The 27,669-nt window shown below is 36.9% G+C and overlaps 1 protein-coding gene across 1 annotated transcript in view; it reads left to right on the top strand.

The window, feature by feature from the left end:
- FBN2 (fibrillin 2) overlaps positions 1-27,669 on the top strand; it is a 257,674-nt gene that overhangs the window by 130,046 nt on the left and 99,959 nt on the right. Inside the window, exons 9-15 of the mRNA XM_045565793.1 lie at positions 6,476-6,628; positions 8,390-8,623; positions 9,560-9,697; positions 20,574-20,693; positions 21,603-21,728; positions 22,515-22,637; positions 24,304-24,426. Of these exons, the coding sequence (XP_045421749.1) occupies positions 6,476-6,628; positions 8,390-8,623; positions 9,560-9,697; positions 20,574-20,693; positions 21,603-21,728; positions 22,515-22,637; positions 24,304-24,426 (1,017 nt within the window). The remainder of the gene's footprint in view (positions 1-6,475; positions 6,629-8,389; positions 8,624-9,559; positions 9,698-20,573; positions 20,694-21,602; positions 21,729-22,514; positions 22,638-24,303; positions 24,427-27,669) is intronic.

Genomic DNA, 27,669 nt, shown 5'->3' with positions numbered 1-27,669 from the left:
AATATCAGGGGACGAAGCCTGAGACAAAGGCTGCTATTTATGGAACACCAACTGTCACTAGCGTTCTGACCCGGGTGAACCTCCTCAGTGTATTCTGGCTGAACCCCTTATTTTTTTAATGAGCAAAGCTCATTCAATAGGAGACATAATTATTTCATGATACACTCCCCAACTTTTACCAAGTTTTCATCACGTTGTATAATTAACCGTTAGTTCTCTTAAATCAAGTTTAGACTAAATGTCAAGCCATGAAACAAACTCTGATAAGTGTGCCATTATTTTGTTTCAAGATAGATTTATATTTTAATCAGAGGAGATGAATTGCTTCCTGTTTCTCAGCATGGCTGTAAAGAAGACTCCTTGTAAACCTTGTTCAGGAAATGTAGTGAGGGTGATAGGAAGTGATTAAAGGAATAGGCTTGTCTTCATTACTTACGACATATCAGTCCTACAGCTAAACACATAACCAAGCATTAGAAGGATTTTGTTTTATAGCCTTTCATCTGCCTTTGTTCCTAATAATTCCGTTTCGAGGGATGGTGTGCCTAGACAATTCCTATTTCTATAAGGTGCCCCCTTACAAATATTCTTTTATGTGGTACATTTTTTAACACAATGCTTTCTAAGGGCCATGAAATTTCATACACACAAAGGAAAGAGTGTAACTCCTAACCGCTGATTTGCTTTGAAATATACGTTTTTGGAGACCTTAACTATGAGACATCACACCAGTCTGTAGCTCATCTGGTATGTTTTGGCTCAAGGGAGTGGAGCTTGACTCTTCTCTAGTGTTGTTAAAAGAGACTAATTGTGGAATTTCATAAAAAATTGTAATTTACTTTCCATTCCTCTCTTGGTGCCTCTCCACCCTCTCACCTGTGACTCAGTTTCCTTCAGGAGGTTTCCAAACTGTAGAACAGTGATGATCAACTTTTTTTTTTTTTAAAGAGCCCTCTTTGAGATCAAAAATGTTTTTCAGATCCCCATGTGATGATAATTTCATATCTTTGAGAAAATAGGTAATGAAAATGCTACTGGGTATTTAGTAATAATTTTAAATGAATGTTGCTTTTATTAGTCACAGTGGCATAATCATAAATGTGAATCATAATAATGACTGTATATTGTGATGTTCAGGGTAAATATGGATTTGTGAACCCCTCCCAAAATCATTATAGACTCCCAAAGTCAGGGACTGGCATAGAGTGGATTCCTGATGAGTACCTGCTATGCTGTGCTTGGCAGTTTTATATATATTACCTTATTTTCAATGTGATATTGTATTTGGCCCGTGAGTTGTTTAAAAGTGTATGGGGTTTTCTTGGTTTCTTTTGTATTGATTTCTAACTTCATTACGTACATTGTTGTCAGAGAATGTAATCAGATGATACCAATCCTTGGAAATATTCTGATGCAGTATTTGCTTTATGGCTTAGCAAATGATTAATTTTTGTAAATTCTCCATGTGGACTTGAAAATTTTCTCCAATTGATGGGTGCTAGATTCTAGATATATCCATTAGATCAAACTTATTAACAGTACTGTTCAAGTTTTCTCTATACCTACAGAATTTTGTCTACTCTGTTACTGAAAGAGTTGTGTGAATATCCCACTATGGTGGTAGATTTCTCAGTTTCTCCATGTAGTTTTGTAAGTTTTTGTTTTGTATAATCTAATGCTATGTTATAAAGCGATAATTGTTTAAAACTATCATATTTTCCTGATGAATTGAACCTTTTCTACTGTGTATTGACTTTATAAAATTGTTTCTTTATTCTTGGTCTATTCCTAAGTTTCTCTCTTGGTCTATTTTATATCTCATTATTTTTATCACATTTTGTGAGTGGGAATGTAGGGTTTAAGTATATACCTCTTGTATATTTTTCCTCTCAATCTTTCCACATCGTTATGTTTTAAATGTGTCTTTTTAAAACAGCCTAAATCTGATTTTTTTTAGTTTTGCACAGTCTGTAAATTTTTGTCTTTTCAATTGAGATTTAAATCCATTTGTGTTTATTATAGTACTGATATATTTGTTTTTATTTCTACCATCTTCTTTGTGCTTCCTACTGATCTTGCTTTTTTGTACTTTTTCCCTCTTGTTTTCTTTTGGATTTATTCAAGTCTCCTGCATCACAAACTATTCTTTTTCCTCTAGAGGTTATATAAGTTATATAAAGAAGTTATTTACTTTATTTCTGTAGTTTTACTGGCTATCCTAGATGTTTTAAGATGTATATGTAAACTAAAGTCTAAAATTAACCTGTATTTTTACCCACATCTAAATAATAAAAGAATATTAAGATGAAAAAACTTTGATCTTTCCCTCTGAACTTTTTAAAAGTCAAGACTATTGCCACACTCTATATTTGACAAATTAATCATTGCTGTTTAATGTTAGTGCTTGTTTAGATTTACCCACATATTTAATAATAATATTTGCTCATCATTCCTTTGTGCATCTCAAACCTCCTATGGAAATCCTTTTTCTTTTGCCCAAAGAACCTCTTCCAAAATTTTCTTTAGTAAAAACCTTTTGGTAGAAAACTCACTTTTTGTTTTCTTGAAAATGACCTTAACTTGCCCTGTGAAAACATGCTTTATCACACTATAGCAGTACTGAGTGTTAGGTCGACAGCTGTTGTTTCAGAGTGTACTGAGATACTATTCCATTGTGTTCTGGCATCCACTGGGGCTACTGAGAAGTCACCAATTAATTAAAAAAAAATACCATTCCTTAGCAGGTAATCTCTCTTGACTTTCCTCCCGTTTTTAAGATCTTTATCTTTGTAGTTGTGCAGTTTCACAGTGATATGGCTAGTTGGGGATTCCATTTTATATATCCTACTTTGGCTTTATTGGAGTGCTAGATCTGAGGTTGCTGTACAGCATTGCTAGAAAGTTCTAAGATAGTATCTGCTGAATATTGCCTCTTTTCCATTCTGCTTATTACTCTTTCCAGTCCTCTTCTTAGATAAAGAGCACAGGTACGTTAACTTTTCATCCTCACCTTCATATTTCTTACCCTCTTTTTAACATTTCAATTTCTTTTTCTCTCAAAGCTACATTGAAGATAATATATTCGTATATCTTTATCAGCTCAGTAATTCTCTCATCACCTATGTGCAATGTACTTGTTTAATATGTTCATCAGATATTTTATTTCAATTGTGATAGTTTTTGTTTATAGAAGTTACATTGAGCTCTCTTAAGTCCATTTTTTCATTGTTTATGGGCTTTTTGCCTGTTCATATCTTCAGATTTCAGTTACTTTAAACATATTACATAGAATTTAGTTATTAATTTTTAATTATTAATAATTTTAAATAATTCATAATTGTCAGAATTGGTCTGACCATTTCAGTGTTAGAAATATACTGTTTATTCAACTAATATTTGTTCATTGACTGTTGCTTCTTTGTATGTTATTATTAATATTTATTTTCCTGTTAGCAGCTCCTTTTTCTTGGAGCTTTATCTGTGGGAATCCTTTGAGACTTTCATTAATACTAAATCCTCTATTCGTATTGGCTTTTGCAAGCTGATTGGAGTATACCTGCCTGAGAACCTCTTTACATTATATTCTTTCTTTGAAATTTTTCAGATGAAAAACCTAGTAGGAATTGAGACATCAAAGCTGTTTATGTGAAGAAGAGCTTGTGGTTACAGATTCTTAGGAGAGATCTTTCTTTGTCCTCCATACAGCATCAAGGTAGAGATGGGCAAGTTTCTTAGCTGCCCCCTCTACATTACCCATATGCTAAGGTATAGCTCTTTGGAACCCCTACTTTATGAGGAAGTTTCCTATTATGTACTGGGAGGGAGTGGAATCTCTGTTTTTTTAATCTCTTATGCCCTGGGCCCTTTGAAAGTATCAGAGTTAAAATTCCAAGTCTCTAAAGTTTAATGGAAGCCTAAAGGTAATTCCTAACTGCCCACTTACCTCTTAAGATTACCATTTTTACCTCATTTGTTAAAAATTTTATTTTTCCTTTCATGCTAGCTGGATAATTTATTTCTTTTACATTTTTTCATATTTTATCCAGGATAATTTGATTGGCAGGGACAGTCAAGGTAACCAATCCACCTTTCCGAAAGAAACAGAACCTATATTGTTTGATTTCATTCTCCTAGCAACCCTGTTCCTTAAGGAAGAAGAGTTAAATATAGTTGCATAATCAAACAGTTAATAATATTTGGATATAAACCCATGTCTCCTGACTTAAGGCCATGGTTGTTTTTGTTCAGATGTTATGCTACGACCTCCTCCTCCTCGCAGAATCCTTGAAGAGATAAATATAATTATCCTACCTTGTAGCACTGGTTGTGTTTTGTACCATTAATAACTATTGTTAAGAGTTTGGGATTTTCTTAATTTATATCTATTTCTTGAGGAGTGTAACTATTGAGTAAATCTAGGAATATGATACTTTGGGTTCTTAGAATGAATATTCCAAATTTTTTCCCCCTGGATCATTCTTAGGAATAGAACTTACCTGTGAAGTTATTCCCAGTGACAGCCTGTCCAAGCCCAACTCTGAAGTTTTTTAAATGTCTGCAGTGCCCTTAAATATACATGCATGCATCACAGTTGCTGTTTTGTTTTTAGGCATACTGAGGTCTTTTTGGACAAATGGAAGAAGGTGTTCTGATTTTAACGTGGAGTATCTTAAAGCCAGTTCTTTTATTTCATGATAGCTTAGAGGCAACCTGAGGCATACTGTGGACCATCTGAGGAAATAGTGTATTTACTTTAAACTCTGTATCCAGTGGTAAAAATTTTAACTTTACCTATTAATGGAATTATTTGCAATTAATAGTTTCATCTTCGTTATTGATATGCAGCTCCTGATGATTGTAGTACATCCTTCTTCTTGTGATTATAGACAAAAACTTCTTTGAGAGCATCTTGATAAAGATTAACTAGGGTCACAGTTTTTTCCATTGGTTAGGATAAAGGCAATTTCAGTTATAAACCCACAGAGTGTGCAGATGAGATTGATATTTTATCACTGTGCAATTCTGCATTTTATGCAGTCTTTTGTAGTCATCGTAACTTGCCTTCTAACCTTTGTCTGCTGTTTTGATCCATTCTCTGCGCTGCTGCCAGACCTCTGCTGCAGTCCTGTTTGACTGTGTCACTTCCCTGCCCGGATCCTGCGGGTCACGCAGACCCCTGGCCCAGCGGTGCTGCCAGCCGAGCGGTCACTGCGGGCTGCTCACCTTGCTCTGCCTCGCGACGCCTGGTGCATAATCGGTTGCCCCGATACTTGAAAATGCCTCATCCGGCTCCGTGGCTTAGAATAACGTGTATGCGCCCACAGCTCACAGGGCACACATCTTCAGCCTGACTGTTCCTGCGTTCCAGGCTCACTTACTCAACATCCTCAACCTAACATGTTTTAAAGCGAGTCTTGTCCTGTGTCCTCTGATCCTATCTCTTCCCTGGGCGCCCGCTTCTCGCTGTACAAGTCAAAAGCGTAGGACATTGGCGGCGCTGTCTTTCTCCCCTGCCCGACCCACGCGGGTCCCCATCGGCTGCACCTTCAAAACATGCTGCCGTCTGCCGGCTGTCCCCACCGTCGCTGCTGCCACCCTCATCAAAGCCGCCGTCAGGGTCGCTCACCAGAACGTCTTCGGTGCCCTCTTCCCTGGTCTTTCCACCGTCAGTTCTCAGAGCAAAGAGATCTCCCTGAAAGTGTGAACCCCTGTCTTGTCTCTGAGTGTAATCCTGCGCGACCGTGTCGGCTCCGCTCCGAATCCCAGCAGGCTCCCGCAGCCCGTCCCTGGCGGCCGCGGGCTGTGCGGGCTCCGCTCCGCCGGTTTCCCGCCCTCTCCGCCCTCCGGCCGCCCCGCCCGCCCGCGCCTCGCGCCCCGCGCCTCACGCCCCGCGCCTCGCGCCCCGCGCCTCACGCCCGCGCCTCCCACCCGTGCCTCACGCCCGGCGTCTCACGCCCCGCACCTCCCACCCGGCGCCTCACACCCGCCTAGCCCATTCTCTTCCTTCCCAGGAGCTGCGCTTTCCTCAGATGCATGGCCCATGTTGTCATTTTAGTCAAGTCTCCTTCAGATGTCACTATCTCAAGCCGCTTCTGATGAACCTTTCTAGAATAGCGCCTGGGCCGGTCAGTCACTGCCGTGTGACAGCCAGCCAGAGTCTGGCGGTCCCTCAGCAGCGCGGGGCGGCGGGGCGGCGGGGCTGGCTTCCCGCTTCTCACCCCGCTGCCCTCGGATCCGCGCGGGGCCGTCGGCTTTCGTGGCCGCGGGATGTTGCGCAGAACGGGCGCCTAACGCGTGTTGCTGACGGAATGAGCACAGGAATGAGCAAGTGCATAGGCATTAAGAGAATGAAGAGATGCAATAGAGATTCAGTAAAATAACTCACTTCACCGCGTCTCTTCTACTGTGTGCAATGGTTGCCGTGAGAACCTGAGGTGACTCCGCCATGCCTTCTGTCTCCCTTTGTCGTGTTCAGATCAGAGGACGGGCACGTGCTTCTCGGGCCTGGTGAACGGGCGCTGCGCGCAGGAGCTGCCGGGCCGGACGACGAGGACGCAGTGCTGCTGCGAGCCCGGCCGCTGCTGGGGCGCCGGCGCCGCCCCCGAGGCCTGCCCCGCGCGAGGGTCGGGTGAGTGGCCGGCCGGCCCGCGGGAGGGCCGCGCCGGGACAGCAAGGCTGATGTGCCTTGTCCCCTCCTCACAGACGGTGCACGTGTGTACTCCGGTAGTTCTTCGCTGTGACTCGGGTCTTTTGTAGGGGAGGGGGGCATTGCTTATTTGCGATCAGTTTTGATGATACTAAATTTAGTAGTATCGAACAGATTACTGAAAGCTGATTGACTTGTTTTTGTGCAAGTATTTTAAAAAATTATGTTAAATATCGGTGTTTCAATTCAGTTTTTAAGCCTCCTGATCTTTCATTCCAGAGCTGGAATATCTTTGAATAACAAAAGTTCTGCCTTCATTTATACTTTATTTCAGGAATACCCTCAGTTTACGGTGTCCCAACCCTTCAAGATATTTCTTCTCTTTTCTCATGACCTTGAAAACTAATAATACGAGGGTATGAGAGTACCTCTCATTCACTCTGCTCTATTGGCTGCCTCCTCTTGTTATGTGTAATATGAACAGTAAAGTACAATTAATGTTTATCACGTAAAAATATTTTGATATATTATCATTTTGTACTGGATTAAAATCATGAAAAATAATTAAATTTTTGAAATACAAAGATATACGCCAGTATATACTGTTGTGGAGAAATATTCTTCATTCTTTCAAAATCTCTAAGTCATAAAACACCAAAATCTATTATTTAAAAAGAAAAGTAGAGTTAACACCTCATAAATAATTTTGGAGCCTTATAGCTCTGCTAGTAGTGTATAATTAATAATTTTTATTTCTTTTGATGTAGTGCTCTAATTCTGCAAACAGTTGAGAAATAAGGCAGTTGCTGTATTCTTGCTTCTCTTCACCCAACTTTGGTACCTGGACAAATAGGGAACAAATTTAAAAGCGTACTATAGGCCGGGCGCAGTGGCTCACGCCTGTAATCCTAGCACTCTGGGAGGCTGAGGAGGGCGGATCCCTCAAGGTCAGGAGTTCGAGACCAGCCTGAGCAAGAGCGAGACCCCGTCTCTACTAAAAATAGAAGGAAATTAGATGGACAGCTAAAAATATATATAGAAAAAATTAGCCAGGCATGGTGGCGCATGCCTGTAGTCCCAGCTACTTGGGAGGCTGAGGCAGGAGGATCACTTGAGCCCAGGAGTTTGAGGTTGCTGTGAGCTAGGCTGACGCCACGGCGCTCACTCTAGCCCGGGCAACAGAGCAAGACTCTGTCTCAAAAAAATAAATAAATAAATAAAAATAAAAAAATAAAAGCGTACTATATATTGTCTACTATTAAAATCCACGTTAGGAAAAAAATACTATTCTGGAGCTGTATTAATACCTAATCTCTTAAAGAAAAGAGATAGGAAAAATGTATAAATGTAATACTGATGAGGATTCAAGTCAAACCAGATATATAAAATGACTTACCTAAAACTTTAATTTTCATCCATTGAAGTACATTTCTTGCATTCACAGTTATATCTGGAATTTTATGAGTTGCACTTTGGGGCATAAAATAAAAATGCACATATAAACGATTCTTTGGTTCTGCAACTCAGTTAAAATAATGTCCCATATAGGCTTTAAATTTTTTCTGAAACATCTATACCTTTTCCCTGCTACTGCCAGCATTGAAAACATTTATCAAGCTAGCAACCTACTTATTCATATTGTGTGTTGTAGGTAAGCCAGAATGGTCTATTACAACCCACTGATTGCTTTTATTATGCAGAAAGACATCCATTTGTGTTTAAGGAAACTTTCTTTTCTTCTAGAGGAATATCGCAGGCTTTGCATGGATGGACTTCCAATGGGAGGAATTCCAGGGAGTGCTGGTTCCAGACCTGGAGGCACTGGGGGGAATGGCTTTGCCCCAAGTGGCAATGGCAATGGCTATGGCCCAGGAGGAACAGGCTTTATCCCCATCCCTGGAGGCAACGGCTTTTCTCCTGGCGTTGGGGGTGCTGGTGTGGGGGCCGGAGGACAGGGGCCCATCATCACTGGACTAAGTAAGTGGTCACTTGCCCTTTGGACTCTGTAGTTTTCTGCCTCAGTGATATTGCAATATCTAACATTTTTTACTTTTCAAAAGGGGTGTGTGTGCATACAAGTGTGTGTGAAAACCTAGTTCAGGGTCTGAGATGTAGTAATACTAAATTTAGAAAAATGTAGTAGGAAAATATTATTTTTCTGTGCTATAAACTTTCTGCTACATTGGAGAAAAGAATGTGTGACCCAGGCTTTCTTTGAAAATACAAATGAGAGCCTGGTACTACTCCAATCCAATTGACGCCATCAAAAAAGGATGTTTTGGTTCCAGTGTATTGCATTTGGCTGTTTGCAGCTGCCCAATCCATGCACCCCTTGAATTATTTTCCAGAACCATTTTTCAACTGAGATAAACTGAATGTCTTGCTCTGTGCTGATCCAAATATTGTAATACACGTATCTTTCCTTTCCTCACCCTTTTTTGTTAAATTGCTTAAGAAATTGAAAACCGTGGGCTCCAGACCAGAATTGGCATTCATATACTTGACATTTAAGTTCATTCTTTTCAAAACCACTTCTCTTGCTAATAATATTTAATAATGTCCCACAGTGTTATGTTTATTCTTTTTGGCATATTTCCTATTACTATATCTGAATATTCAGCTCAGTTACAAAAAAGAAATGGAGAGCACTCAAATGTACGGTAGAACATTCCTGAAATTGTAAAAAGACATCATTATGGGCAAAGTTTCCAGATGTGTAACTTAACAAATGCAGGTTACAACCATATGTCTCAAGAATATTTTTTAGATCCTCCACGTTGAAGTTTTAGTGAACTATAGAATAATGTGGGCTTCTGATATACATCTGATTAATTTACTGTTAAATATCCTTTTTAAAAATCAACTCTGCATGTCATAATGATTAAATATTACCTGTGATTTGATTTTCCTTAGCAATTCTGAACCAGACAATAGATATCTGTAAGCACCATGCTAATCTTTGCTTAAATGGACGCTGCATACCTACTGTTTCTAGCTACCGATGCGAATGCAACATGGGTTATAAGCAGGATGCAAATGGAGATTGTATAGGTAAGTTCGTGATTCTTTAATAATCCTTCTTAGTTTTGTAAGAGATGTTGGACTACAGGATCAAATTGGACTGAATGTTGTTTTTTAAAAAAATCTTGAAGGAAAACTAATTTCCAAGCTCTCTCTCCTGTGTGTATGCTATTCAATATGCCCCCCTTAAGCTAAGCTGAGCTGGAATTTTACTTCAAAAATTTCCCCCCCTTTCAGGTCCTAAGTATTGTGATTTCTATCTTTGATTCTCATTCCTGCCTTCTTAGAATTTCTTACTCTTACTATAGAGATTAAAAGAAATCCATATAACTATGCATATATTTTGCAAATGATTTATAGAGCCTGAGTGCATTTTTAAAAGATGACAAAACACCAATGGGCTACTGAAATCTAATACTCTAGTGTAGTAGTTTTCAAATGTTTTGGTCTCAGACTCATTTAAACACTTAAAAATTATTGCTTATATCTATCAATTAGAAATTAAAGTTGAAAATTTTTAAACATTTATTTATGTATTTAAAAATGACTATAATAAACCCATTGTTAACATAAGTAACATTTTAATGAAAAACTATGTTTTCTAAAACAAGAAATATTGAAACAAAGGTCATTGTTTTGGGTTTTTGCAAATCTCTTTAATGTCTGCCTTAATAGAAGCCAGCTGGATTCTTATATCTGCCTCTGTGTTTAAGCTGTTGCAATATGTTGTTTTGGTTGAAGAATACAATGAAAACCCATCCCCAAACAGATATGTAGTTGGAAAAGGGGAAGAATATCTCATAGGCTTTTCAGATAATTGTGAATATTTATTGATACTCCACTAAAACTCAGCAAGTAGTAATTCTTAAAGTTTAGTTGCAATGTGGAATCTTAAACCATGTCAGTAAACTTTTTGGACTCCGTTACAGTAAGCCCGGTGGTATGTCTCGTGCTTTGAATGGACTTTGTAACATGCGTTGGTCATTTGAAGTATGTTGATTTGCTGTGTTATGCAGATCTTTCCAAAGTTGACATATTTCACTATGTAATATCAAGAAATTATATTTGGTAATATCACCATTGAATTCATTAGAAATGCCTTTAAATATTGGGAAACTATCAAGCACACAGTGGTGAATACTGTTTCTGAATTCTGTTACTTTTAAGCTCAGATTTTAAGTTTAACATCAAATACGGTCAATGGTTTTCCTTAAAGGGACAGCCTCACTTTATTATTTTCCAGAAAATGTCAGCCATTGTCCAAATCTGAATAGCTGCGATTTTTCTGTCAGTCTTCAAGCAAAAATAGTATTCTGTGGAAAAAGCTGCTAATTTGGCACACAACTCAAATAATTGCACAAATGTTTTTCCTTGAGACACTTATGGTACTTCAGTCAGCAGCAATATGCAATGTTCACTTTGTCACAGAGATAGTAAAATAAGTACGCTCAAGAGTCAAGTTTTAATATTTTTACTGCTTCATTAATCATATTCTTCAGCGAAAATGTGTGGTTTTTTTTGTTTTTGTTTTTGTTTTTTAAGTATGCTGTGAGTTCATGGCAGTGACACTAGGACAGTTTGGTGCCGCTGCCTTAATTTGTGCTGAGGCAGCACCATTGCTGTGGTACCGTCAGTGCAAACGATAGCATGCTGAAAGAGGCAAATAACATCGTAATATGGTTATGAAAGTCATTTTGAATGAAGGACCCTCCTCAACGTATCTCAGCGGTCTCCAGGAGCCATAGACCATACCTTGAGAACAGCTGCTTTATTTATAAAACTCTTTATAGCTGAGTCCCCAACATTCTTCTAGGTCATATATAAAAAGCTTAAGGAGTGAGACAGTGGTGTGGAACTCACAAGATATTTTCCCACAGAATCAATGGTAGGCGTGGAAGTTATGATTCCCCAGATGCCACTTTAATTGGTTTGCATTCAAAAACTATGAGCTGTACGGCAGCAGCATGGTGAGAAGAGAGGCAATGAAGGACATGGAATCCAGCAGGAGGGTTTGCAGTAGTTAGAGGTGGCATTAGTATCTGGGAAGAGTAAGCAATTTCCCTGTGGGGTTAAGAAATCAATATGTGACACCTGCCTTTCTCCCTGCCTGAGTTCTGAACCGGTTGAGAGATAGACAAAGAGCCCATTCCATATGAAGTTCTAAAGATTTTGAAAGTTACAGCTGTCTATACTGTTTAGGGTCCCCATTTGTGCTTGCTTAGTTTGAAGTCTTAAAGAAGCTGATCATGATCCCAAGATGTACCCTGTATTTGCAGACACTAGTCGAAGCTGTGATTTATAGTCCCAACTTTGAACCCATGCCTGAAAAAGCCAACTTATAACTTCATCAAGAGCCTTGGTTTTTCCAAATAGATTTTTGGTCCCAGGTGCCACTCCTTGAATATTTTTCCAGACCATGCACACTGTGTTGAAGAAGAGATGGATTCTAAGCATTTATTCCTAAAAAAACTAAGCAGGGATTTAGAGCTGAAGCTCTAAAGGTATGCTGTGAGATAGCCACAAAGAGCCAGAAACCATGCCTTATAGCAGAGGTGTTGACACCAAAAAGGCATTAAGTCCAAAAACACAGTGCCATATTGTTTGTTAAATTAACCATTATGGAGTGGTGTCCAGATTTTTAAACCAGATTTATTGTGGTATAATTGACATAAAATAAATGGTATATATTTGAAGCATACAGCTTGGTACCTTTTGATATGTGTATATGCCAATGAAATCATGACCACAATCAACATAATGAACATATCCATTACCTTCGAGATTTGCTGTATCCCCTCTTTAATTTCTCCATCTTGCTTCTCCTTTCATCTATCCTCAACCCCTGTCCCGTCCCCAGGCAATCACTGCTCAGTCACTATGCATTAGTTTGCATTTTCCATAATTTTATATAAATGAAATCATGCTGTTACATACACCTTTATGTCTGGCTTATTTTACTCAACATAATTATTCTGTGATTCATCCGTGTTGTGAATAAGTGATCTATTTGTGTTGATGAATAATATTTTATTGTATGTATATACCATGTTTATTTATATATTCCCCCATCGATGGGCATTTTTTGTTGTTTCCAGTTTCTGGCTGTGGACATTTTATTTTTCTTGGGTAAATACCTAGGTATGGAGTGGCTGGGTTATATGATAGGAATGCATTTGGTTTTTAAAGAAACTATCAAAATGTTTTCCAAAGTGTACTATTTTACGTTTCCAGCAGCAGCCCCAGCCAATACTTAGTATGGTCAGGTTTTTCAATTTTATCCATGTTTGCCTCTAGAAGCTTTCTAGTTTTAGGCCTTTGATCTATTTTGAGTTAGTTTTTTATATTGCATGAAGTATGGATTGAAGTTTATTTTTTGTAGTATGTAAATATATGACTTTTAGAATCAGTTTGTCAGTTTCCGAAATTAAAAAAATAAAACCTACTGCAATTTTGACTGGGACTGTGTTAAATTTATAGGTCAGTTTGAGGAAAATTTACATTTAATCATATCGTATTTTCCAACCCATGAAAACAAGATATATCCCTCATTTATTTAGGTCTTCTTTAATTCCTCTCAGAAATATTTTGTAGCTTTCAGTGTATAGTTCTTTCTTGTCTTATATCAGATTATCCCTAAATATTTCATTTTTAATGCTATAAATGGTATATTTTTTATTTCAATTTAACTCCTCCTTTCAAATATGGATATCTTCTATTTATTTCCTTGCTTTATTGTTCTGGTTAGAACCTCCAGTAAATGTTGAATAGAAGCAGTGAGATTGAAAATCCTTGTCTTGTCAGTGGTCAAACAAGGAAAGTATTTGGTGTTTTGCCGTTCAGCATAATATTAGCTGTATGGTTTTTGAAGATGTCATTTATCAGGTAGAGGAAGTTTCCTATTCCTAGTCTGTGCTAAAGATTTTGTCTAAGGTGCTGGATTCTGTCAAATGCTTTTACTGCTTCTATTTAGATGAGCATTTGGATTTTTAGTTTATTAATGTGGTTAATTATTTGCATTTCTGGGATAAGTTCTCTTGATCATGGTGTATTATTCTTCTTACAATTGTTGGATTTGATTAGCTACAGTTTTTTTAGACTTTTTGCATCTATGTTCATGAAGGATAATGGTGTGTAGTTTTCTTTACTTATGTGTTTGTCTGGTTTTGATCTTATAGTAATAATGACCTCATAAAATGAGTTGGAAATTGTTCCCACTGTTTCATATTTCTGGAAGAGTTTTTGCAGAATTGATACTATTTCTGCCTTAAATATTTGGTAGAATTCACCAGTGAAGCCACTTGGAAATAGAGATATTTTTGTGAGAAGTTTTTAACCACAAATTCAGTTTCTTAATAGGTATGCTATCAGGTTATTTGTTTCTTCCTAAGTGAGCTTTCATGATTTGTGTCTTTCAAGGAATTTTTACATTTTGTCATAAGTTTTTGAATGTATTGACATGAAGTTGTTCAGAATATGTCTTTATTTTTTAATACCGATAGACTCTGTACTGATACTTCAGATATTAGTAATTTTTGTCTTCTCTCTTTTTATTTTTTTTCTGAGTCTGATTTTATCAGTTTTATTGTTTTTCTCAAGTAACTAGCTTGATTTTCTCTATAGTTTTTCTGTTTTCTATTTCATTGATTTACACTCTGATTCTTATTTTTTGTGTTTTATTTACTTTGAGTTTCATTTGTTCTTTTTCTAATTTCTTTAAGTTAAAGATAAGGTCATCAATTTGAGACCTTATCTTTTCCAATATACGCTTTTAGGGCTATACATTTTCCCATAGTTTTTCTTTAGCTGCATCCTCCAAATTTTGATAAGTCGTGTTTTCATTTTCATTTATTTCAAAATACTTTTCAAGTTCCCCCTTTTTTTGGTTGAAGCATGGGTTATTTGGAAATTTGTTTTTGGCTTCCAAATATTTGGGGATTTTCCAGTGATCTTTCTGTTACTGATTTCTAATTTAATCTTAGGTGGTCAGAGAACATAATTTGTATTATTTGAATCATTTTACATGTATTAAGACTTGTTTCATGCCCAGAATGTAGTCCATCTTGGTAAATGTTTCATTTTATGTTGTCTATCACTGTTTTCATGTTCACTTGTCTTTTCTTATTAATGAGAATAATCTGGTATTAGTGTCATCTATTCTGTTTTTTCATCTCTAGAAGTTGATTTGGGGTCTTGTTTGTATATTCCTGTCTTTAATATTTTTACTCTTTCCCTAGCTTTTAAATGTATGGAATACAGTTATAATTTTTTCATACAGTTCTCTGCTAATTCTAATGTCTTTTTCAGTTCTGGGATGGTTTCAATTGTTTGATTTGTCTCTTCAGTATAGATCTATTTTTCTACTTCTTTGCAGGCCTGCTAATATTTGTTTGGATGCTATTATGAATTTTACCTTGCCGAGTACTGGATATCTTTGTGTTCCTATCAATATTCCTGAACTTTGTTCTGAGATACATTAAGCTATTTAGAAACGGTCTGATCCTTTCAGATCTTACTTTTAATATTTGTTAGGTGGGCTGGAGCAGTGTGTACTCCGGGTCCCACTGTTCCCCACTAGTGAGACCTGACCCTTCTGTATACTCTCCCCAATACCCTGTGGGGTTTTACAGTCGGCTGTTGGGAAGAGGCACTGTCTCCAGTCCTGTGTCATGGCCAGACATGCTTACCGCTAATCCTCTCGTGAGATTTTTCTTCTGGTCTTCAGTTGTTTCCTCACATGCATGTGTTTATTTGTGTTCTGCTGAATGTTTGAGGAGGACTCCTATGCAGTCTCCAAATTCTCTTCCTATGTGATTCTGTCCTGTCCAGTATTCTCTTTTACAAACATCAGGTGGCTTGTGTTTGAATATTGAACTCTGTCTCCTCTATTAAAGGAGCTTGCTGCATTCTGCCTGGGTTCCCACTGTCTGCAGCATGGTGTGAAAACTCTCTCAAAGCCATAAGCTGAAATAGTAGTGGTGTTCACTGTGTTTGTTTACCGTCTCTTAGGGATCTGTGTTCTTTGTTACCTGATGTCAAGTTTCTTGAAAACCATTATTTCTTATACTTGGCCATTTATTTGTATATTTCAGGAAGGAGGGAAAATCTGTCTTGGCTAAAAGCAGAAGTACCTCTTACTTTTTCAGTGTAAAGTTTTTAGCATGAAAAAACTAGAAACAAAGAAGCCAGTTAGGAAATTTTTATGGTGATCCCTGGCAAGAAATGATGACAGCAGTGATAAAGGATTGCAGACAACAGAATTGTACAGGTGTTCGGGAGGTTAATCAGTGGGATTGGATGAGCGATTAGTCATGGGTAGTTAGAGAGCAGAAAACTACAATGATACCCAAGTTTCTGGCTGAGCAAAACTGGATATATGGTGGTGACTTTAACATGCTGAAGAAGGTGTAGTTTGGGACCAAATAGTTGTTGAGTCTCTTGGACATGTTGAGTTTTTGGTGTCTAGGACATTTAATTATAAAGGCATAATGCTAAGAGGAGTGTTTAGGGCTAAAGTTATAGATTTAGGAGTCAGCAACATACAGGTAGCCATTAGAACTATGAGGGTGAATATTGTCACCCCGGCTGAACAGCAGGAAAAGTGAAAAGATAACAGTAGTACTGTGGCTGGAATCCTGTGGAACAGCAGCACTGAAGGCCCTTCTGGCTCATGGTGTTGGAGAGACAGCAGAGTGATCTAGAAAGGGCTGTGTCACTGAAGCTATGCAAGGGTGCACTTTCAAGAGAAAAGCAGGGTCAGGTGTTAAATGCAGTAGAAAAAATCAAATACAGTGAAGGAAAAATATTTATTGGGTATGGTAATTAAGAGAGTTTGATTATCTTTTAAGAGTGGCTTTAGGGTGATGGTAATTGAGCAATTTTAAAGTCATTCTTTTATTCATTCATAGTGTTAGCAAATGATCATATATATGTTTCATTAACTAGTATAATTCTAAATAATAGATTTGGGTTCAAGTCTTCTGTTAAACAATATAGAAGAGAGGCCAGGTACAGAGAGAGTTACAGAGAAAGTTAGTATCACAGTTTTTCCAAGTTAAACTGTCTAAGTGCACTATGATTATAAAAGAAAATTTGAACCAAATAAATGATATTTTAGAAAACCAAATCATTCTAAACTATGTGCAAGGCTGTAGGATCAAAGTAATTAAATAAGGCTTAGCTCAAGTTTTGACTGTGCAACCCGAAGGGGTACTATTCATAGAACCTGTGTGGACGGTGCACCCTAGCGTTGTATGGTGTATACGCATATGCCGCAGTCCTGGCTCAGCTGATACGACTGATGCTTAAGGGGTAGACCACCTGAGTCTTGGTGTTATTTTTGGAATACCATGAAATACTGATATATTTATTATAATATGACTTGAAAATGATTTTACTACCAAAAATATGAATATAAATATACAATATATAAATATCCCCTCTTGTATGTACATACACAATTACAATCTATGAAACTGAAATTTGATTGACTGTTTATGTTTTTCTATTAATATTTGTCACTAAATGATACACTAACCAACAAGTAAACATTGGCCCAAAATTTAACATTCTTTGTAAATTAGCCAAAGACCATCATTTATTTCATGTTAACACCCAGGTGCACTTTATTCTTTCTTATAAAACACCTCTACTGTAGGGTACTATATTTGCGAACCATTAGTATAAAGATGAACTACTTTAAGAATCAAAAGTTCTTTTTCTGTAGACATGCTGCTACCCAACCTTTTCAACCAGGGTTCAACTAGAATTAAACCCGTAGAAAATGACTTGATTGACTTTTCTCAGTTCTCCCTAGGCTGATGCGTAGTTATTAAAAGTCAGTACCACCTTCTGAGATGCATAAAAGATAAGTTAATTACATACAATGAATGTCTTAAGGTAGTAGGGTCTGATTTTTCCCAGAGCCCAGCTGAGAAGGGATGCTGCTACTTTTTTTATCAACTCTGTCTGATGTAGTGTTGGGATTGTATGTCTGCACAGTTAATATGTTAATATAAATGTCAAACTTCTGTGTTTACCCAAACAGTTACAGACAGTTCCCTTCTAGATGGAACTCATTAATCAGCCTTGCAAAGTTAAAACTTAAGCAGCAGGGTTATCTTTCTGACTATTGTAATTCATAGAGACATAGCTTAGTATTAGGGCACATTTTCAGAAAATGAGTTTTTAATATTTTTAATCCTTTATTATCTCTAGTATCAGCTTTTGATCAGTTTGGGTTGGAGTTTCTAAATAACAAATTGGAATGTCAGAAAAACTGAAGAGGATATAAGTTAACTAGTGTTGCAAATTATAGGATCCCAAGATAAGAGTGTTAACTTGAAATTGTGCCAGTGTTTTGAGTAATAACAAACTGCGAATGCCATTTAGGAACTTTTTTTTGATACCTGATGGAACAGTATAACTTGAAAAGCAAAAGCTGTATTAAAGCATCAAAGACAAGGAAAATAGAATTGGGTCCATTTTGCTGAACATAGAATTACTTCTGAGGCCTGAAAACAGGTCTATTTACTCATCACATTTTTCTCTCCTCTTGAGAATTCTACTCTAAAATTAAATTTTGTGACTCTCGATGTTCATATAAGTCAACTGCTACTAGCAGTGTTTCTAACTCAATTCAAATCATTCTGTTTTAGAATAATGAAACATAATTTCTGTTTTGGGTACAGGTAATCTTAGAGTCCTTGCAAATAAAAACAAGTCTTTTCTAAGTTAACATGTAAAGTATCTTTCATGTGAAAGTACTCCTTAACCCAAATAGTATTTGAGAATTTTACCATTTTGATAATCAGCATTTTCCACAATTTCTTCATATATTTTAGTTTAAATACCACGAATTTTGCCAGAAAATACTTAGTTCTCCAATGAAACATAGATAGAAATGAAAGTGTACAGACTGTAGTATTTAAGTACTTTTGTTCCTGTAAATATGACGAACAAACATGATTACCTGTAGGTAATTAACTGTGAGACTCAGAATAAAGAGGAGACATGAGAAGCCCATTTCAGAGGTGGCAGTGGTCATTTGTGATTAGTCTAAAACTTAAAATATTACCATAATCCCAGAAAACAAACAAAACATGAAGTTTCAAAGTAATATGGGGTTGTAAAGTCACTAATGGTTTGCTGAGATTGTTCCACTCCCAAAGAAGAAATAAGTGAACTATTATATCTCTTCTGTGTACTGGGCCCTTGGTGAGGTCCCCATGGGGCTAAGGAGACAGATGAGTTAGGACTGTAATGGCGAGATAACTGGCAGCTGGGAGCCTTGGGAGCAGCAGGCTCTCAAGGGAGAAAAAGGCCCAGAAGAGTGACATGGCTGCCGCAAAGTTTAGCTACAGAGAGGGGGTTGGGTGCATGGTCTCCCTTGTTCTCTACTAGAACAGAGCTTTACATTGAGGCTTCTATAAAGATACAGCTCCAATTAATTCTTAATGGCTGCATTTTAGTTATATACACACAGAGAATTTAAGTGATCTTCAACACTGCAAACTGAGGGTGATATTTTGTATTGGAAAGGCCATTAATTACACCTTACATGCTTGCTAATGCTCTCTCTCTTTTCTCATTTTGCTTCATTCCTTTGGCTCAGTAGAATTGATGTTATCAACCAAAAGTTTAAATGTAAGTGAGTCTTAATGGGCTGAAGAGTTGTTGGATGAATTGAAAAAGGCATTTAATCCTGTTATTCTTTGTTGCTTTTATTTTATTCATTATGAGGGGTTTTCTTTTCCTTTACCAGAAAGGGCTTAATTGCATTCAGTTTGAGTGTTTACATAAATGAGGTTGGTGAGTTTGATAGAGCACAGTTCCTCTTTTAAGAACATCTGTGAAAGGAATAACCTGTTTATTAAAATGCTAAACCTGTGAATTGATTTTATTGCTGTGCTCTCCAATTTAGCTGAAACTGTATATGTTAATGGCTTCTACATGCATGTGAGATGGCAAGTCATTATGCCCTCACCAGCTAGCTCGGTTTTTAATTTGCCAGCATTCAGTGTAATCAGTGAGCGTTGCTGAGAGAAGATGAATCGACTTTCTCACACTGGCACACGTGATTTCTCTGGGATTTCACTGGTCCAGACTGCTCAGTCTGTTGTTTGGTTTTTCAGTCCCTGAATTCTGCAGTGGGTTTGCATTTAATTAAGCTTTAGGAGACCTTGAATGAAAAGCAGTGACTTTCTCCCATTTTGGATTCAAACTATTATTTGCCTAAAACTTCATTTTATGAAAAACAAAATCCCTGTGCCAATTTTAAGATCCTAAAGAAACCTAAAGCTACTGAAAATAATAGGATTTGTTTTGCTTCTGTTTTCTGCCCCTGTGCTTGTTACTTCAAAATATCATCCAAGCCTCAGTGTATCTATAGTTGTATATACAGATGAGTTCACAAAAAAGTAATACCAAAGAAACTCCATAATCCATCAATCTATTTTTTAAAAACTAATAGCAGTGACAATATTTGATATAAATATGTATCTTCAAAGAACTTTCATTGTTCTTCTGAAACTGTACTAAGCCTTAGAGAGGTTATTAATTCGCCCAGATTGCTGTAGGTAGTGAGTGCTGCAGCCTGTTGGAACTCAGGGTCTCGTCTTTTCAGAGGCCATGCTTTTAATTGTTGGGCATTATTCCAATTGAAAAATCCTTATTTCTTGATTAAAGCAAATTTCCATGTACTCTCTGATGGGCAATATTTTTGTAAATCTTCAGACTGGCCTCTGTATGTATTTGAAGAAAGGAATTTTCATTCATTTATAAATACTCTGCTATTTAGACTATTACCACTGACTGGCCTTCTCTCAAATTTGGGAAGGCTAAATGTACTTTAAACAAACATTTCTACAAATGAAGTGAAGTCTATAATGGTTTCTTTTGCTGATCTCAGATGTTGATGAATGCACATCAAATCCCTGCACTAATGGAGATTGTGTTAACACACCTGGTTCCTATTACTGTAAATGTCATGCTGGATTCCAGAGGACGCCGACCAAGCAAGCGTGCATTGGTAAGGCGTTTGCTCTCACGTATGAAAATGTTCCATGAAATAGAGGGACCAAGGCTATTGAGGTTTAAAGCAAATTTATTAAAATAAGATATGGAATGAAATATGTGCTGTTACATTATTACAGATTTATTTTATGATATCCTTAGAGATGCTCCCTTTAAACATAAACACTATTTGCATATATATCCCAGGCACCCTGGTATCAGCTTCACAAAAATTCAGTTTATCTTCCTTCCCTAGGTTGCAGCTTCCTTTCTCCAAGTAACATCAATAATCTTCTCTGATTAACTGAGCATAAGACTTACAGTTGTTTTCAACTACGGTTTTCTTTGAACCCCACACATAGTCCAACACCAAATCATGCCTGGTCTTCATTCGCAGTTTCATTGCTACACCCACCATTGCCGTCCAGACTCCACCTCACTGCTGATTTGTCTCAGAATACTTCCACCAGATGACTCTGCTTGTCTTCTTTTTCATTTCCTATTCTTCTACAGGTAGTTGCTTGAATCAGCTTTCTCCAGCAGATCTTAATCTAGAAATTCTGTAGTTATTTCACACTTACCCAACATCTTTTTCTGACTTTTCAACATCTTCAATCAGTATGTCAAAAAACAGCTGCACCGGTAATTCCAGCTGCACTACCCACCCTCTTTTAGGCTCACTGCATACCCCATTTTTTTCTCTTTCTTTCCCTCTTCAGCTACTATAAGGGATATAAAATTGCTTACACCTATCTACCCAAGAAAAAAAGCCGGTGAGAGATGGAAATTTTGCTAAAGAAGCAACACAATCTTGGATATTACATGTAAAAATAAACTGGATATTTAAAATTCCACTTATTATCTTACTGTTTTTATCTATAAGCATTGTAAAAGAATAATGTTTGACCGTCCTTAATCTTCCTAGATATCGATGAGTGCATCCAGAATGGGGTTCTTTGTAAAAATGGTCGATGTGTGAACACAGATGGAAGTTTCCAGTGCATTTGCAATGCTGGCTTTGAATTAACTACAGATGGAAAAAACTGTGTTGGTATGGAAATTGCCTGCTCTGTTGCAAAAGATTTTTAAGGGATATATATATTTTTACTTAGAACCATATATACTATTTCCATGAAAGTTCACACATCACATATGTCAGAGTTGTTCAGATAACTTACGTAAAATATGAACACATTTAACATAAGACTATGAAAGCAAAGGGACAGATATTTTTGGACATATTTTAACAATGAATAATTTGCTGCTTCTAAAAATTTCCTTTCTGGTACCTGTTTAATTGTAAGTGGCAGTTAGTCTTTGTAAATTCAAATAATTATTAGCCCCTACTGTATTTCAGATGTTGGGGTTACAAAACCAACAGGGTAGAAGAGGTCTTTCCCTCCCCTCCCCCATAGCAGGGGAATATTAAAATGGTTGGCATTTGTGGTAAACAAGTATCTAAATTTGTGGTCCTGGTGATGTCTAGCAGTGCAATGGTTACCAATACTCCACAGAAATACTCTATTTGCACTTGTCTCATAAAAGAAATACTCAGCAAAATCATATTACCTTTTTTGATGCTCGAAGTGAAACACTATTCATGTTCTATGCATAAAGTTTATTTAATTTGTTTCTTTTCTATCTCTTATAATAAAGGCCCTTTCCATTCTTCATACTATTTGCTGTCATCCAGTTGGCACTCTTATTTTTTTAAAAACTAAAATCCATGAGCACATGGCTCATTTATGTAGTGGGATTTGCCTGAGAGTTGTTTGTGGAAGAAGAGGGAATTGGTTCCCTCAAAGCCCGTGTCTCAGTCACACTCCCTCTGCTGCAGATCATGATGAATGCGCCACCACCAACATGTGTTTGAATGGAATGTGCATCAACGAGGACGGCAGCTTCAAGTGCATCTGCAAACCCGGATTTGTCTTGGCTCCAAATGGGCGTTACTGCACTGGTGTGTATGGCTTTGGGATAGGAAAGTGACCATGATTGAAACCATCTTTTTTATTGGAATGAATCATGCAAGAAATTACTTCAGTTTTTCTTCATGTGCATTTCCTATTATGCACATCTCTTGCTAATTCAGTAAGGCTGGTGTCTAAAGCTTCCTAGAGGAACATACACTGTGGTCTAGGGAACAGTAATATCTTTACAAAAATAATAATGGTGTAGGAAAGATTAAGGGAATGACATACTGGTTTTAGCAAGTCTTGAGGGGAGCAATGTAGACATAATATCTCTCTCCTCCTTGTCTGAATAAAAAAGAGGGAAAAAAAATCTCGAAAAATTTTCATCATTGCGTGTTCTTAGAACTAGATTGTCCACTGCCGTTCAATGCTGGTGTAGCATTACATTTCCATAAAGCTCATCTACAGATCATTCGTAACTATATCATTATCTAAAAATCTTACATTGATTTAGTGAAGACATAATTTTAATATTCTTACTAATTTTTTTTATAAACCCATTTTGGAGGCCAGGCTCTAGTAATAACCTTAGGAAGCAAAATATATGCCTCTTGGAAATAAATGAGACTGTATTATGTTTATATTCACAATTGGAATTTAGAAAAGTGGAATACATTTTGCAGTTCCTATGTAGAAGAAAATTTTTATTTTTCTTAGTTTCTTCCATTTACTCAAAATTAACTCCATGAATACTTTCTGTCTTCAACTGCACAAAGTTATCTGAATACCAAATAAGCCTCATAATCAATCCCTATAATTTTAATGAAATTCCATGGTCAGTAGAGAGAAAAAAATAGAGACCAATTTTTCATGTTTCTGAATAACAAATAGCTTTTTGACTATCCAAGAAAGAGGATTAAATGTCGTTTTGCTGATTGAACTCATGAGTGGGAGGGCATCTCAAGGTCAGCTAACTTGAATTTAACAAAAGATGTGAGATTACCATTATGCTCTAGTGTGTATCATTATATTACAGTATCTAACTTTATTTCAGCACTTCTTAAGAAACTTAAATATACATATAAAGATGTCTTAGATCTTACCAGTTTCTGCTTTCTGAAAATTACTTTTTATTAATTTTGGTATTGCAAATATTATGATTCATAAGTCTTGAAATGTTCATGAGTTGGCAGCTCTATATTTGAAGTCTCTTTCATCTTTTGGGAAAGTCATTTAATGTTAAGTTACATTTGGTAAGTTCAAGTGAATTAAAAATTAGAAGAGATACCTCAGATGATTTTATTATTATGAAATGATCAAATTAACATCAAAATAACATTTACCTCTAAACTTTTTTTGTGTGAAAAAAATACAAAAGTTTGTCTTAGTTTCCTAATAATTTGTTTCACTTAACTAATATGAGTTAAATATTTAATATTAAACAGTATTGCCAAATAGATAATAGAAAAAGAGTTTGTGAGGCTTTTTTTTTCTTAGTGGATAAAGTAAAGCAACTTTCACTCAGTTCATCTTTCTGAAAATGTGCTTGAAAGAATCACATTTATAAGTGTAAGATCGGTTATCGTATTTGTGTTCTTCCTCAAGTTATAAAGTTAAAAACAAGAAGTTGGTATAGAGCAATGGCGACAAGTAAACTCTGTAATAAAGTTAAATTTACCCAGTAATGGCCTGGCTCTGTCACCCTCTGGGCAGATGTTGACGAATGCCAGACCCCAGGAATCTGCATGAATGGGCACTGCATCAACAATGAAGGGTCCTTCCGCTGTGACTGTCCCCCAGGCCTGGCTGTGGGCATGGATGGACGTGTGTGTGTTGGTAAGTGGAACATTCTATAATGACTCCACTGTCCAAAATGATCTTTTAAAAATGGAAAGAGATACAGCCATATGATGGAATCATATTCAGACATTAAAAAGAATACATGCTAGAGCATGGATAAGCTTTGAAAACATTATGCTGAGTGAAAGCAGCCAGACACAAAAGACCACATAGTGTATGATTCCATTGATACGAAATGTCCAGAACAAGAAAATCTATCAGGACAAAATAGATTCGTGGTTGCTAATGAAGAGAGTATGGGGCTATTAGGAGAGTGGGGTAATAGCTAAGATCTTTTTTGGTGATGCAAATGTTCTAAAATCAACTATAGTGATGGCTGTACATATCTGTGAATATGCTAAAAACTATTAAATAGTGCACTTTAAATGGTGAATTCTATGGCATGCAAATTCTATGGTATGGTGTACCTTAATAAAGCTATTCTTAAGAAAAGGACAGAGAGCCCCTCCCCCAGATAGCTTTCTTCAGAAGGCCCTAATGAGATGCAAGTCAAAAATGCTGGAGAAGAAAAAATATGGCCCTTAAACCAGCATCCTTGGCAATATTAGCTAACTGAATTCTAAACACAGTGGATTTAGATTTTGTAAATAATAACAAGTAAGACATGAAATGGAGATTATAACCATATTTAAGCAAACTCTTGCTTTTACCCAAACAAAAATGTAAAATGCAAATAACTAATGCCATAGAACTTGGGCTTACCTCAAAGCTAGAAATGTTTTTAGTTATAACTCATCACCATGCAATTCATTGTAGAAACAAGGCAAGAGTATGAGAAAGAATATATATTTTATTCTAAGCCATTCAGATTCCTCTTGGATACTTTGCAAATGGATTTCATGAAAATCAATCAGAATTACCAGGTGTCAGCTTTGAAGAGGCAGGCAAAACAGAAATGTCGTTGGCATTTCAGCACCCGAACAATGTGATCTAATGACAAGGATCACAGAGTAAGTTGTAAAATTTAATGCAGTTAATTAATGCAAATTTCTCTTTGAAATGCTTTTGTGAGACTTCTAGAGTTAATTAGCCTTTGTTCACCCTCTATTTTTCAGGTTGTATGGTAAAACTTAGAAATACTTAGTGGTTTAAGTATTTGAGAGATATGAAATTCTTAGACATAGTTGTTAATATTTCACTCTTACCTATGAGAATCAAAACATTTGAATTCCAAAAGGAAAAAAATATGAAGAATCAGCAGATGGAAATAATCCATTCACTTAAATTCATCCACTCTATCCAATATAGGATTTATTTCACCCTGCCAGGTTGTCAGCACTTTGTTCAGGGATATTTCAAATACAGCAACTAAAAGAATGTAGCTTCTTCCTGCTTACAGAGCCAGAATATTTTCAGTCACTTTAATACACTTGGTTGCTTTTTTCCTTAACCTAAATGATCCTGTTGAAATCGACAGTGAGTACAAAGGCAACTTTTGAGGGAGAAACTATTTTTCTTTTAAGCGACCAACATATAAGTAGTTGTTAGGAATTCAGTGTTCAAACACAAAAAAATTCATTCTCTTGTCCACATCTGGGAAACACATCAGAAATTATCAGAAAGCCCTCTCCAGTTCTTCATTACTGTAGTCACTTATACTTCTTAAAATCAAAACATTGTTCGTCATGTATAAAATCCTATGTTGCTGTTCCTATAATGTGCTAGCTGTGTTTTATTCATGTCTAATGCCGTGGTGTCACTCTTTAGGTCCACTGATTGTTAGTGAGGCTTAGAGTCACTACTATGAATGATTATTAGGATTAACATTGTATTAAATCTGTTTTTTGTATATTCATTTTTTATTTCTCTAGATATTAAGATTTTTTTATTTTCAGAAAATTAAGCTATGATTTTAACTAGTATGTTGACAAGATATGACTCACAAGCAGGTTATAAACAAAAGGCAACTGTATTTTTGTTCTTCCCATTCTTTTAAAATTAATTTTTAAATTTATTCAATGGGGGCTGTGTACTCAATAAGTAAGAAAGGAAACTCAAGCCGCCCCGTAACTTTACTGAATATTTTTAGGTAATAAAAAAATTTTACGATGACTTTATGTAATGAAAATAATCTGAATTTAGAAATTTTAGAATACCCGTACCTTATAATAATTAGTACTTTGAACTGGATTTTAAGTTACAGCTTCTCTTCCAAGCTCGAATCTTAAATAAGAAGGTTCCTCATTCTTCCAGGGTCAGAGTGGAGGAGGAGAGGGTTTTAGAAGATGGAACAAAGAAGTTATTTTATTACTGATATTATCCTAGACTGGCTTCAAGATTGCTGGTGTTTGCAGATGTTTAAGCCACCTTGTTCCTTGTGGGCAATTTTGTGAGTCCTTCAGAGGCATTCACTGCCCTGCCTGAGTCACAGACCTCGCGTTTTTCTCCTGGGCCACTCCTCGTCCCACCCCTGATCGCCCATTCAGCAGGCCTCTTCACAGAGGCTTCCGCTGGTGGCGTCTCGTCACCCTCCATGTGGTCGTCCTGGAACCCCGTCTTAATGTGACCCACTTCCCGTCCATAGGACACAGCGTCCTTTGTGCTGTCATCTCACCCCACACTGCTCCACTCTTTTCCCCCTGCAGTAGGACCGGCAGCCTCTGGTCTTTGCTTGTTGAGCCCGGGGTCGGAGTGGGCACAAAGCTCTGCAGCTGCTCCGTCAGGCTCTGTTCTCTTAATCGGATGCCAAGGGGGAAGCAGTCCCAACTCAGCCCAGCTCCCACCAAAAAAAAAAGTGCTCCTCAAAAAAATCCTCTCTTCAACTATTTGTATCCTCAATGTTGCGAAGGGTTTAAGAATCAGGTAACTAATTTTCTGATATCTGCTTCCTTTAGGGTGCGGTCTCAAAATTCACCTTGTTATTTGATATTTATAGGATTTCACCTTAAATTTCCTTGTTAACATCCTGTTGCATTGGTTTAAGTATATGTCAACATCTTTATGAACATTTCTGCCAGTTAAAGGTTAATTTTCTTTTCTTCATCGCAGTTCTGCTCCTTACTAGCTGTGTGGCCTTGGGCAGGATGCATTACCTCTCTGTGCCTCCTTTGCTCTATAGCTATTCTTAGGATTAGATCAGTTAATATTAGACACTTTATCTGTATAAAGCTTTGAACAGTGTCTGGCACATAGCAAATGCCCAATAAGTTAACCATCACCGTTATTATTTTTGTATTAAATTAGAAATAGTGGCATCATATCTATTTGCTGCTTAGTAAT

This window comes from Lemur catta, chromosome 12, assembly GCF_020740605.2.
Source record: "Lemur catta isolate mLemCat1 chromosome 12, mLemCat1.pri, whole genome shotgun sequence".
NCBI classification, from domain to species: Eukaryota; Metazoa; Chordata; class Mammalia; order Primates; family Lemuridae; genus Lemur; species Lemur catta.
This window is presented reverse-complemented; position numbering and strand designations above follow the sequence as displayed.